Below are 13,534 nucleotides of genomic sequence, written 5' to 3' on the forward strand. Positions count from 1 at the left end.
GGCCATACCTGAAAAGGCCAGAAGGGGTGGAGGGGGAGTAATGGGGATGACAGAACTCTTGAGCCTGCTGGCTTTCTTCAGAAGTTTCAAGATCAATGGTAGAGGGGGGATAGGCATACAGAAGACCCGAGGGGGGGGGGGGGAGTAATTGTGAATCAGAGCATCCCTCAAGGACTACCCCAGAGGGGGGAAATCAGAGCAAAATACATGAGGCTTAGGGGAGAAGCAAAGAGGTCACCATAAGGTTGGCCCCAATGGTTGAAAATCAGAATGGACCTACTGAGTTTATCTACCATGATGTTAGATTTCTCTGAATATGCTTTTGCAATTAGAAAACGGTCTGCAGAGATGGCCCATTCTCAGACCCTTATGGTCTCCCTTGTACAAGGCGTTAAGACTGGTTCCTCCTTGTCTGATGATATACCAGACTACGGACGTGCGTGTGTACCTCATTCGTCCCTAAGGGGAGAACGTCCTGAAAGGCCTGTGACATTAGGACTGCTCTCATATCTAGGACATAATAGGCAACCTTATCTTCAAGAAAGACCACCTGCCTTGGGTCATTTTTTTCCCTTGAAAAGCCTCTCCCGCCCAAACTGAGTAGCATATGTGGTCACTGCGGCTACTGGGGGAGGAAAAGAGAATGGCCTGCCTGGAAAGAGGTTGTCTGATTGGATCCATCAGCAAGGATGTTTGCAAACTGGAGCAAGTTCAATGGGATTGGGTAGAAGCTGGTAAGAATAGACCACTGTACCACCCAGGTCCATGGGAAGATTTGCATGAAGAACCTTGTTCGAGCACCTAGAATAATGGCAGCTGATAGTGAACCAAGAGGTTGAAGACTAGTTCTTCTGCCACCCCAGAGAAACTAAAGTCCCACACTTGAAAGTCTTAAAGATGTGATGCAATGAAGAGGTAATGATGCTATTTGATTCATAGTATCCAGTTGAGCTCCTATAAATTTCAAATTTTATACAGGAAACAGTTTGGCCAAGTTTATGGTAACGCCGAGAGAGATGTAGATATGAAACAAGTAATCCCTGGCTTGCAGATGTTGATGACTGGTTGTGGCAGTGAGAAGCCAATCATCCAGATATAAAAACACCTGGAATCCTTTCGAATCTCAGGTGAATTATCACTACTGCCATACACTGGTAAACATCCTGGGGGCTGTGCAGAGTCCAAAGGGCAGAGTTCTGAACTGGTAGTGATAGTATGCATCCTGAAGATCTACTGAGTACATCCAAATGTTCTTATGCAGAAGTGGCAGGATGGACTGAACCAGAACCATCTGGAACTTTGACTTACTTATATACCAATTCAGATTGCTTAGATCTAGAATTGGTCTCAGGTCCCCCATTTTCCTTGACACTAAAAGGAAACGGGAGTAAGTTCTGAATCCTCAAAGTTTGGTCTGAACCTCCTGGATGTTTTTTGTGTGTGTGTGTGTGTGTGTGTGTGTGTGTGTGTGTGTGTGTGTGTGTGTGTGTGTGTGTGTGTGTGTGACTGGATAAGTGGAATGTAGAGACTGCTGATATTCAGCACTCCTGACAGTTTGCAATATAGTCCAGATGGAAGATAACCTAATCCCCAAAAATCCTTATAGGTGGACAGTTGGGCGATGTTTCAGTATGCTGATGGGGCCTATAAAGGAAATGGCATTTAGAACCTTGGCTCTGTGGACCCCTTCTGTGTCTATGGGGCGCTTTTAGTTTAAGTCCTCCTTTGTCCTTCGAAGAAATGTTCTCCTATGAATCCTGAGGGAGCCAAAAAAGTATTTAACCATATTACTCTTGATGCCTTTGACATGAAATGGCAGTAAATTTTGTCCATGGTTACAGGCTTACTGTTGGGTAGATGGATAGAGGGACATGGCACACCAGCTCCTGCTTAGTGATATCCACCACACTCAGTGGAAACTCAGTGTTCTACATGGGATCAACAGAAGGGGCCACTGATAGAAGACCAGGGGAATTCCTCCTCTCGATCGACCATAATAAATCTAATGGAGGATCTTGAATGCCTACCACCAGCAACTGATCCCTGGGGAAAACTCCCCTCAGGAAAACAGAACACCTGGAGGAAGAGTCTGAATGATGTAGTCGATCGCAACAGCGGAAGACAGGTTATCACTAAAAAGTGAAAATCGATCCACCTTTCGAAGCAAGCTTCCAAGCAAAGAACAACACACTGGGGAAGAGAAGGTAGACTCACTCAGCAAATGTCTCCACGCTTCCACCATAACTTGGTATCAACAAGATGCCCATGCAGGTCAGCTACTACACTTCAACCCCTCAAGCAGAACCCTCTGGAAAAAGTCCAATAGAACAGGGGGACAAAGCTCAAAGAAGCATCTGCAGTAATAAAATTGTCTCATCTGTATTCTTTAAGGATACAAGAGTTGGAAGTCAAACACATATTAACTTCAAACTGACATGCATTCTGAGCAACACAGTAAAAATATACCTCTCAGCCTCTTAAAGCAAGAATACTGGACAAAGGCACAAAGAAAGGGGGAACAAAGGCCCAAAATAAGAGGGACACTTTCTTTTAAACTGATAGAACAAGTTTAGCATTAGCATGAATTTTCTGAAGGATATAAAGTTTGCCCTCATTATCCAGCTTCAGTCTTCAATAATTTTAGCCAGAAACAATTTGAGAAAAGGACAAAAAAATAAATAAATAAGGGGGGGGGGGGCAATAAAATCTTGATATTGTGAAAAAACTGGCTACCTGAGAGGCACTGCAAGGAATTGGCTGAAGAAGCAGTAAATAAAACAGTCGGATCTCAGAAGGGCCTTGGATGCAAAGAAGCCACACCAGACCAGCTGCTCCGAATTTTGAAAGAGCAGGATCTGAAAACTGTGTGGGTCTCCATGTGCACCTCACATCCATCAGGTCCCAGTCTAGGATCCAAGGAAGTGGGAGAGAAAAAGGGTCAGATCTATTGGATCCAATGGAAGGAATAATCATGATTTAAAGGAGTCTGCGCAAATATTCAAACCACTGTGGCTGTCTCGCAGCAATACTCGCAGTTGGATTGGAAAACTTTGGATCCGATGAAGACTGACAAGCAAGCAGGAGCACTTCAGTGAACCCAACCTGTCGGATAAGAGATGCACTGGTGGTCTGAAGAAGAGCAACTTCAGATCAGAGGAATCTGGTCGGAGATGTCGTAACATTGCTGGTATGTTTCTTCTTACGGGGGGGGGGGGTTGAGCCCTGAAGGAAACCTACAGTGAAATTTATACGGGTTTGAACTCTACCTTGCCCGAGATAGGTAAACCAAGTGCATCAAGATCACTAAAAAGCAGCACATGTAGATGCTGAACCACGTGCACACAGCAACACGCCCCCAACATTACAAGCACCATGTGTTGAGCTGTCTCTGCAGACCTGGCAGATGAAGCAAGCTCACCATTAACTCAATTTACCAGTACTCTTGGTCAACTGAGAACCCTGTGACACAAAACAAAAAACTTTCTGGCCATGTTCGACCAGCCAAAACACCAGTGCAGGACCACACATGCTGCCAGCAGTCCATGGCATGGTCCAGTTCAGAACCCCAAAAAGTACAGTTTTGTACCTACCATAAATGTAGATGTTAGAGTGCTAATACAGCTGCAGTCATAACAGATGGGTTCTCCTGCCGTCAGGCGGGTCCTCGGTCGGCCGAATTCCAAAGTCTAGGTCCGGCGTCGGTTGTCGTCACTTCTTCCCTGACGTCAGTGCGACAGGGGTATAAAAGAACCAGCCGACGCAGACGCCATGTTCTTCAGTTTTTCTTGCCCCAGATGTCAGGTGCCCTCAGAAGGAAGGCAATACATAAAATTATGAAGGAATGCAATGCAATATAATCAAAAAACAGTAGTTGCAAGCAAATACACCATAAAAGAATACCCCTAGAGGGGAAGGAGGGAGGGAAACCTGGACTGCAGCTGTATTAGCACTCGAACATCTACATTTATGGTAGGTACAAAACTGCACTATGTTCATCGTGCATACAGCTGCAGTCATAACAGATGGGTAGAATCCCAAAGCTAAGAAAGGGGTTGTAGGCACTAGGTGGAACTAGGAGGAGCCAACATGCCCTGCAAGACTGCAGTGGCAAAGCCTGCTCTAGATTTGGAGTATAATGGTAGGTTGTAGTGTTTGGAGAAGGTATGCACAGAACTCCAAGTGGCTGCTTCCAAGATACCCTTGGTAGGAACTCCTCTGAGGAAGGCTGCAGAGGTGGCTGTGGCCCTGGAGTGAGTTCTAATGCCTGAAGGAACAGTTTTGCCATGAAAGGAATAGCAAAAGCGTATGCAGTAGGCTATCCATTTTGAGATTGTCTGCTTGGAAATTGGCTTTCCTGGAGCTCCTACCGCATAGGCCACAAAGAGCTGTTCTGATTTTCTGAAAGGCTTTGTTCTGTCCAAATAATAACGCAGTTGCCTGTGGATGTCCAAGGAATGTAGTAATCTCTCCCCTTTGTTTTGAGGATTGGGATAAAAAGTAGGTAAATGTATGGCCTGATTTAAAGCTACCCTGGATACCACTTTAGGCATAAAGGAAGGGTTGGTTCGTAATGAAACTCTGTCCTGATGGAAGATGATAAAAGGCTGGACAGCCATGAGGGCCTGTAGTTCTGAAACACTATGAGCTGAAGTGATAGCCAGAAGGAAAGCTGTTTTCCAGGACAAATATTGCAAATCTGATGAAACAGCTGGCTCAAAAGGAGGCAAAGTCAGTTTTTCCAGAATTAAATTTAGATCCCAAGCGGGTATTGGTTGTTTCCTTGGAGGTCTTAAATTCTTAGCCCCTCTGAGGAACTGTCTTAAAAGAGGGTGAGAGAATAAATGAGGATCAGTGTTGTATTCTGCAGAAATGGCTGAGGCATGGATTTTGATGGAGGAGAACGAAAGTCCACTGCTTAGTAGTTCAGCCAAATATTGTAGTATTTGAGGTAAATTCAGTATTCCAGGGTTCTGGCCCTTTTTCTCATTCCAGACACAAAAAAGTTTCCATTTTGCGGAGTAAGCTTTTCTAGTTGATGGCCTTCTGGCCTCCAAAATGACATCCTGCACCTCCTTGGAGAGTAGGGCCTGCTGTGATGCTAAGGAATCTTCCATGCGGCTAGATTGAGTGTTTTTAGCTGACTGTGAAGAGTTTTGAAGCTGTGCTGAGTCAGAAGAAGAGGCATTAGAGGCAGGGTCCATGGAGGGTAATGAGTCAGGCTCCTAGGGAGTGGGTACCAGTGTTGCCTTGGCCAGTCCGGAGCAATGAGGATCATCTTTGGTCTGTCTGCTCTGGTCTTCAATAGGACCTTGGGCAGCAGAGGAAGAGGCGGGAAGGCATAAACTGTCATTGATGTCCAGCTGAAAGAGAGAGCGTCCACTCTCCAGGCCTTTGGGTGGAAGGTCCTAGAGCAGAATTTTGTCAATTGATGATTTTTGTGGGAGGCAAAGAGATCTATGTCTGGCCTTCCCCATGCTTGGATTATTTCTGTAAGAACTTTTGGATGCAACATCCATTCGTGTGGATCTGTCATATTCCTGCTTAGGTTGTCTGCCAGCATGTTTTCCTTGCCTGGCAAGTACTGTGCTTGTAGTTCCATTTGTAAGTCCATGGCCATGTTCCAAAGTGATATGGCCAGTCTGCATAGGGGATAGGAATGTGTTCCTCCCTGCTTGTTTATATACCACAACTGTGGTGTTGTCCGTTCTTATCAATAGTTGACCTGGTTGTAGAAGGTCCTTGAAAGCTATAATAGCATTTATTACTGCTAGCATTTCTTTTTGATTGATGTGAAGGTGCTTTCCTTTTTGGGACCATTTGCCCTGAATGCACCAATCTGTCATGTGCGCCCCCAGGCGTAGTCAGAGGCGTCTGTTGTGATGACTTGATTTGCTTGAGGCTTGCTGAATGGAAGACCTGTGTTTGCTTGACATGCTTGAGCCCACCACAGAAATTCCTTTTGCAGACATGGAAGTAGTGGTATTATTGTTTCCAAACTGTGGCTGTGTTGAGACCATATGTTTTTCAGGTACCATTGTAGTTTTCTCATATGCAGCTTTGCACATGGGGATTAGCAAGATGCAAGATGCCATGAATCCCAGAGCCTGCAGGATTTTCCTTGCAGTCAGCCTGGTGAAATTTGCTAGTTTTCTGAAGTATTGAATTAGTTGCCCCTGTTTCTCTGGCGTGAGGTAGGCCATCTGGGTGTTTGTGTCCAAGCTGGCACCCAGGAAGATTATTGTTTGAGAGGGCATTAGCCTTGATTTCTTTTTGTTGACTGTGTATCCCAGAGAATTCAACAACATTATTACAAAAGCCAGATGTTTCGGAAGTATGTGCTTGCTGTCCGCTTGGGTCAGGCAGTCGTCCAAATATGGGTATATTTGTATCCCTTGAAGTCTGCAGTAGGCAATTACTGATGCCAGGCATTTCGTGAATACTCTGGGCGCAGTAGATAAGCCAAAGAGCAATGCAGAGAATTGATAATGGGTTGAACCTGCAAGAAATCTGAGGTATCTTCTGCAATCTTGTCTGACTGGGACATGCAGGTATGCCTCCTTGAGGTCCAATGTTACCAGCCAAGACTCCTTGCCCAGCATGGGAAGAAGCTGCTGTAATGTGAGCATCTTGAATTTTGGCACCAGTAAAAATGTGTTTAGGATGGATAGGTCCAAAATAGGTCTCCAATCTTTTCCCTTCCTTGGTACCAGGAATAGTCTGGAGTAAAAGCCTTGACCTTGTTCTTGTGTAGGTACCTCTTGAATAGCTATCATGTCCATGAGATCTGAAATTTGTTTTTGTGCCTCTGCCCTTTGATTGTGTGGCAGGTTTGGCATGCCTCATTTTTGGAAGGGTGTGAAAATGGAATCTGTAGCCTCTGTTTATAATGTCCAGGATCCATTTGTCTTTTGTGACAATATGCCAATTTTTCTAAAATAATGCTAGTCTTCCGCCTAAAGGTGCTGCCATTTGAGCCTTGCTTGGCATGCAAAGGGGAAAGTCATTGGGTCTGCTTTCTGAATGGCTGTGAACTATCCTCACCACCTCTTTGTGTAGGAGATTGCCATTGTCTGCCTCTAAACGATCCTTGAGATTGCCCTCTGCCCCTCGGGCGCCTGTATTTACCTCTTTGGGGTCTGTCCGTGGCTGGAAAGGACCAATTTTTGGAAGGCCAATTTCTACTGAAACGTGGAGGTTGTACCTGTAGGAAATCTTTCACTGTTTGCATTGATTTTGCCTTTTTCTCTATTTTCTTTAATACCTCCTCAGCTTTAACACCAAATAATACATCTTTTTGCAGAGGGGCATCTAGTAATTTAGCTTTGACATGATCTGGTAAGGTTTGCTCTTTGAGACAGGCATGTCTATGTATGACTGATCCTGCAACAGCAGCTCTACATGAGGCCTCTAAAGCTACAAAACCACATTGCAAGGTATGTTTATCCACTTATTCTGCACTATGTATCAAATCCTGCAACTCCTTCAAGTCTGGTTGTTCACGTTGTGACATTTTGCTTCTCAACTGTGATAACAGAAACTGTTGGTACTTTAACATATGGAACTGGCAGTTTAATGCCCTCATGGGTTAAGGTGGCCGAGGTGTATACCTTTTTCCCCCACCTTTCTAAAGCTCTGGAATCTCTCTCTGAAGGTAATGGATTTTTAGCAGTGGAGGCCTTAATTCCCTTGGGGCCCTGGGAGATAGTTTCTGGGTCAGCCGCATGGCTTTTGTATAGGAATTGGTGCGAGTCAGGAACCCGGTAATACCTGTCAGGCTTGACTGGGGCTGGAGGTAAAGAGTCTGGGTTAAGGCAGACCTCCGAATACACATCATCTAGAATGTCTAAGACAGGAGGTATAGCCAGAGGCCTGAGCTGAGGGAGCAAGAGAAAAACCCTAAGCCTTTTCTTGGAGTCTGAGTACTCTTGGCCTTCCCAGTGGAAGTGTTCCCTCAAGGTATGCAATGTTTCCCCAAAAGAGTAATCCTCAGGGGGGAGACAGAGAGAATGGACTCCTCTGCATCAGAATCTTCAAAAGGGGAGTATGAATGTTCCTGATCATCAGAATACTCTGAAATAATGGAGGCCTGGTCCGAGGAGGGGGATTCTTCCTCCACTCTGGGCCTTTTGTCCAGGGGGGGGGGGGGGGGGGTTTGAAAACCCTGATAAGAGTAATCAAATCCTCAGCCATTTTGAGCATCTGCTTTTTAGGCATGGGGCCTTCAGAAGGGCCCTGTGGAGCTTGTCTCTTAGTGTGCATGGCTGCTTTAGACTTAGTGAAAGCCTTGATGGAAAAAGAAGAGGTAGGCCTGAAGACACCTTGAGAGGTGGCAGACCTGTCTAAACTCTGAGTTTCACCGCCAAGAGTGGCTTCGGTATCGGTAGTCGGGGTGTGGGCCGAATAGCCTGCGACCTCGGATACAATAGACACAGCCAAAGAAGTGTCGTCGGTAGTCAGGGGCTGCGTAGGCGCCTCACTGAGAACCGGACCACCTGTAGTCGGCTTTGGCATGGTGTCGGTAGAAGCCGCGGACCTCGTATGTCGGTCCTTATCTTTGCGTTTTTTACTCAAAACTGGAGTCTGAGTATCCGACGACATAATGTAATTAAATTTTTTGCCAAAATAGTGTTGGGCGAACTCCGCCCGACGCTTAATTGTGTGTCTGTTGAATGTAGCACAAAAACAACAGGCCGAGACGTCGTGGTCTGGGCCTAGGCAAGGAATGCAGAGGGAATGAAAATCCTTATGCGGTATTTGCTTCCCACATGAAATGCAATTATTAACTTTGTCTGACATCGGTCTGAGGCAAGAAAAGTTTCCCCAACAGGGTACTTAGCTTTAAAGACGACTTCGGTTGCAAAATATTCGTTATTTCAGGAGCTGGCCGACCGGCACTTGCGAACTGCTTCTGCTTCGGGCACCGCGCGGCAAGAAAGACTGGAGAAAATGGCATCGGCTGGTTCTTTGATTCCCATCGCACTAACGTCAGGGAAGAAGCGACAACAACCGACGCCGGACCTAGACTTTGGAATTCGGCCGACCGAGGACCCGCCTGACAGCAGGAAAACCCATCTGTTATGACTGCAGCTGTATGCACGATGAACATCTGCTTCTGCTTCGGGCACCGCATGGCAAGAAAGACTGGTGTAATGGCGTCAGCTGCATGTTTTATACCCCGACAACCTGACGTCATTGAAGGGACATCAACCGACGCAGGACCCAAGACTTTTTTTAATCAGGCCGACTGAGGGCTACCTGCAAGCAGATAACCCAAATGTAATGACTGCAACAGTGAAACACGAAGAAGATCTGCTTACGGCAAGAAAGACTAATGCAGTGGCGTCGGTTGCCTGTTTTATACCCATGACGTCCTGGCATCATGGAAGAGGCGACAGCATCTGATGCAGAAATCCCAAGACTCTGGTATTCAGGCCGACTGAGGGCTACCTGCAGGCAGATAACCCAAATGTGATGAGACTGCAACAGTGAAACACGAAGAACATCCATCAATTTGCACTTTAGCTTAATATACCGAAGCAGTCTTGTTTGTAGTAGACCCCTCTGTACTCTGTCTTAAAAAAAAGACAGCTCAGATGTAGGTCTGAGATGCATCTCAGTGCCTCACAGCCGGAGAGCCCATAAACCAACAAACCAGCACCAGCACTTCAGCAAATTCAAACCTCAATTTGTTCACACAACTGCCGATAAGACACACAGGTCAAAGAACAGGTTAAGAGGAAGAAAAAACTTCCACGTACTTAGCAACTTCCAATAACGAGAAGAAAACCTACAGACTCGGGAAGCTGGTAGCGCAACTGGTATAATAAAGATTTGGTGAAAAACAAACCTGTAAACAGTTCACTGAATGAAAAAGACTGGCAGAACGGCAAAGATTTCAGAAGAGAGCAACCACATGAAAGGAAAATATAATTCTCTTTACAAAAGCGAAAGTGATAATACACACAGACTGAGGGAGGAGGAGAACAGATAATGTAAAAACAAGTTAAAAAAATTAGAAATTAGACAAAAAAGGATAAAGGTTCTCAATGCTCGAGATTTTGATTCCTCTATCTGATCACGAAGGCAGCAAATAAGATCTGACGAGTTAAGGATTTGGTGGTGCATTGTGGAAAGGGGAGGAGCTAGATATATATAGACAAAACTTCTCCTGTTCCAACCTTCCAAAGCCACCCAAAATACCCCCCACTTCAACATTCTTGCCAAAGACAATACCATCATCTCTCCATTAGATCACACAAAATTACTCTGTGTGGAAATACAGATTTGACACCCACATATCTCTCACAATAAGACAAGTTCATAAAACTTGATGCATTATATCAAAGCCACCAGTTCCTAAAAAAGGCAGCTAGAATCTGCATAGCCAATTCCCAGCTAATCTCCACCCTACTCTATGCATCCCCATACTTACAAACCTTAGGCAGACCTACACAAGCTGGATGCTTGTTGCAATAAAATTGCTAAATTTGCCACTGGAACCTCCTACCGCAGCCATCACTGTATCTCTCAAAGAACTAAATTGGCTAGAACTCCCACACCTCCTTCACTTTAACTTACCCTCGCTCATAAACTTATCACCCCCTTAACATCCCTTCCCTTCAAACCCTTCTCCAACCCTATCACTCCACAAGGCCCCTAAGATCAAGCAACAAAAATCAACTCACTGTTATAAAACCCAAAAACTCAGCAGGAGAAGCCATATTTTCATGTACCATATCTAAACTTTGGAACAATCTGCTACCCTGTATAACTACTCTACCTTCCAGCAGCCTTTTCAAGACTGCTCTCAAATTCCACTGGCTTTGCCTTTGTTCTAGTCCAGACTAACATACCCACCCCCACCCCACCCCCACCTGGACTCTTAACCCAACTATACTACCGCCACTACTAACCACAGTCAGAAATAGTTATCTTTACATACTTTAACATCTTGTCTGACAACTTTGTTACTATTATAATAAACAAGAAACTATCTTAACTTGCAACATTTACTGTATATACTGTTGATACTCAATATCTTGTTATTGTATTAAAGCCACAACAACCTGTAATATTTGCTATTGCTGCAACTTTAGACACACACAGACAGACACACACAGACAGACACACACAGACAGACACACACAGACAGACACACACAGACAGACACACACAGACAGACACACACAGACAGACACACACAGACAGACACACACAGACAGACACACAGACAATTCTATATATGAGTGGATGGGGGTTTGTGGGGGAGGGTATCGGATGTTGTCCTTTTCATTTTTCCTCAGTGTTCATGTGTGTGTGTGTGTGTGTGTGTGTGTGTGTGTGTGTGTGTGTGTGTGTGTGTGTGTGTGTGTGTGTGTGTGTCCTTAATGCCCTCTCAAAGCCAAACAATAGTCTCCATGGGACCTGATAAAATCTGTCTGTATCCTAAATGAACTCGAGCATGAGCTCTCGGCTCCATTAGACACCCTATTCAAACAAAGCCTGAACACCAGCTTCATCCTAGCTGAATGAAGGACAGCCACTGTCATCCCTTTACACAAAGGTGGAGCGGTCCACTGACCCAGGCAATTATAGGCCCATCAGCCTAACTAGCCTGATCTGCAAGGCCATGAAATGCATTATCATAGACCTTATAAACAAGGACATTGGCAACCTCCAAGCGCTTGACCCCCACACAGTTTGGTTTTGTCAAAAAGATCATGCCTGTTAAACCTGGTCGACTTCTTCAAAACAGTCACCAAAGCCATGGACAAGGGGACTGTGCACACCGCCTACCTTGACCCAGCCAAAGCCTTTGAGACTATTCCCCACTCGGGCATAATAAACTCTCCCAGCTAGGCATCAACCAGTATGTTACCAAATGGGTTAGTTAACTGGCTCACTGATATAATCCACTCAAAGTAGAGGAAGTCACCTCTAATAGTACCCTCTCTAGCCCTCTTTAAGAGGAACCTAGACGACTGGATGGGAAAGAAAATGTACCCCTGGGATCCCAACTTGTGTCCCTGCTGGACAGGGGAAATGGGTGCCAACTTTGAGGGATTATAGGCGAAATTCTTGGCTAGGCTTATAAGGGCTTCTGGGCCAACAGCTTAGCATCATCCTATGAACCTGTATGCGTGTGCCTGCCTGTCTGTCCGTTTGTGTGGATTTAATGTGTATCTCCATACATACACGGATCTATTTCAGATTAATCGAAGTTCCAAAACTTTGAAAGTCATATTTAAGAGATCATATGATCAAAGTTTCCGAACTTCTAACATTAAAAAAAAAACAATTCTATTTTTAACTTTTTGCAGGGGGGCAAGCCCCCCTGCACCTCCCACCCCCTACTAAATATATCAACTCTAAAATTGCACTACACTGGGGGAAAGGGTAAATTTCCCATTCTGCGCTGTACCGCGATCTCTATTCAAAACATTCCCAACCATATGACTTTCAAAGTTTTAAAACTTGAATAATCTGACAGATCCACACAAACATGGACTATATTGCCCTAAGTTGGACTTTCAGTTGCCACTTGAAATATCAAAATTATAGATCTCAGAAGAAATCCCCCAAACACCCAGCATAGCATGACTTAGACATTTTCAGCTCCTGTCCATGGAATGTAGCCTGTATCAGACTAAACTGTACAGCCACCATAGGTTCCAAAAGCAGCAGCGCTATAAAGTGCTTGTATTACTGATCAATCAGCATTTCACAGAACCTCTTTTCAATAAGGAGAGTCTTCAGAAAGACTCCTGAAGAACTTTACCTACAAGTTAATTTTCATAAGTTTCAAACATTTCCAAGCAGAGAGAACAATTTGCCAAGAGAAACAGACAGCTGTCCAGCAGTCATTGCTTGGGTTACAATAATGTTGTTGTACCTCTCCATCCACATGGTCCAACAACACGCTCATGCTGGGAAGCATGATGCCGGGAATTTTCTCAGACAGCTCAGCTAGGAATGCAGCATAAGCTTTCACACCTGAACTTTCTTTTGCCAGTTCATCGGGACTCTTTTGTCCAATTTCCCTAGACAAGAAAGAAAAAAAAAAAAGTTAAGAATGTTGCACAACTCTTTGGAACAAAACACAGATCATCTTAAGTACACTTTTGAACATTACCTTGTACTTTAAATGTATTTAAATTTTACCAGAGCTGCTAAAGGTAAAAAAAGAGGGGGAAAATACTTGAAAGTGTGTTCACCAATGCAGACAGAATATAGGAAGGTAAAAATGGAAGCAATAAAAACCCAACAGCGGCACCATTTGCTGCATTTATCCTATTGCAGCAAACATTAACCTAATGCTCTACATTCAAATTTCTAACTATATGCAATTTTAGATTCAAACTTCAGTTATCTTAAATGTCTACTCTGTGGAGCCTTATGTACCAATATGTACTTGTCACCTCACATCTGAGATATTAAGCAAATAAAAGGGGCATGACCTGCTTATTGCAGATGGCACCCAAGACTACTTCCTCATCCTTCAAACACAGCATGGCACTCCTAATAAATACTGAGA

The 13,534-nt window shown here is 44.6% G+C and overlaps 1 protein-coding gene across 1 annotated transcript in view; it reads right to left on the reverse strand.

Annotated features, from left to right (window-relative positions):
• NCAPD2 (non-SMC condensin I complex subunit D2) overlaps window positions 1-13,534 on the reverse strand; it is a 1,714,408-nt gene that overhangs the window by 1,283,247 nt on the left and 417,627 nt on the right. The window contains exon 9 of the mRNA XM_044079588.1: window positions 12,893-13,040. Within this exon, the coding sequence (XP_043935523.1) occupies window positions 12,893-13,040 (148 nt within the window). The remainder of the gene's footprint in view (window positions 1-12,892; window positions 13,041-13,534) is intronic.

This window comes from Protopterus annectens, chromosome 8.part0 (assembly GCF_019279795.1).
Source record: "Protopterus annectens isolate FY-2018-M chromosome 8.part0, PAN1.0, whole genome shotgun sequence".
Taxonomy (NCBI): Eukaryota; Metazoa; Chordata; order Ceratodontiformes; family Protopteridae; genus Protopterus; species Protopterus annectens.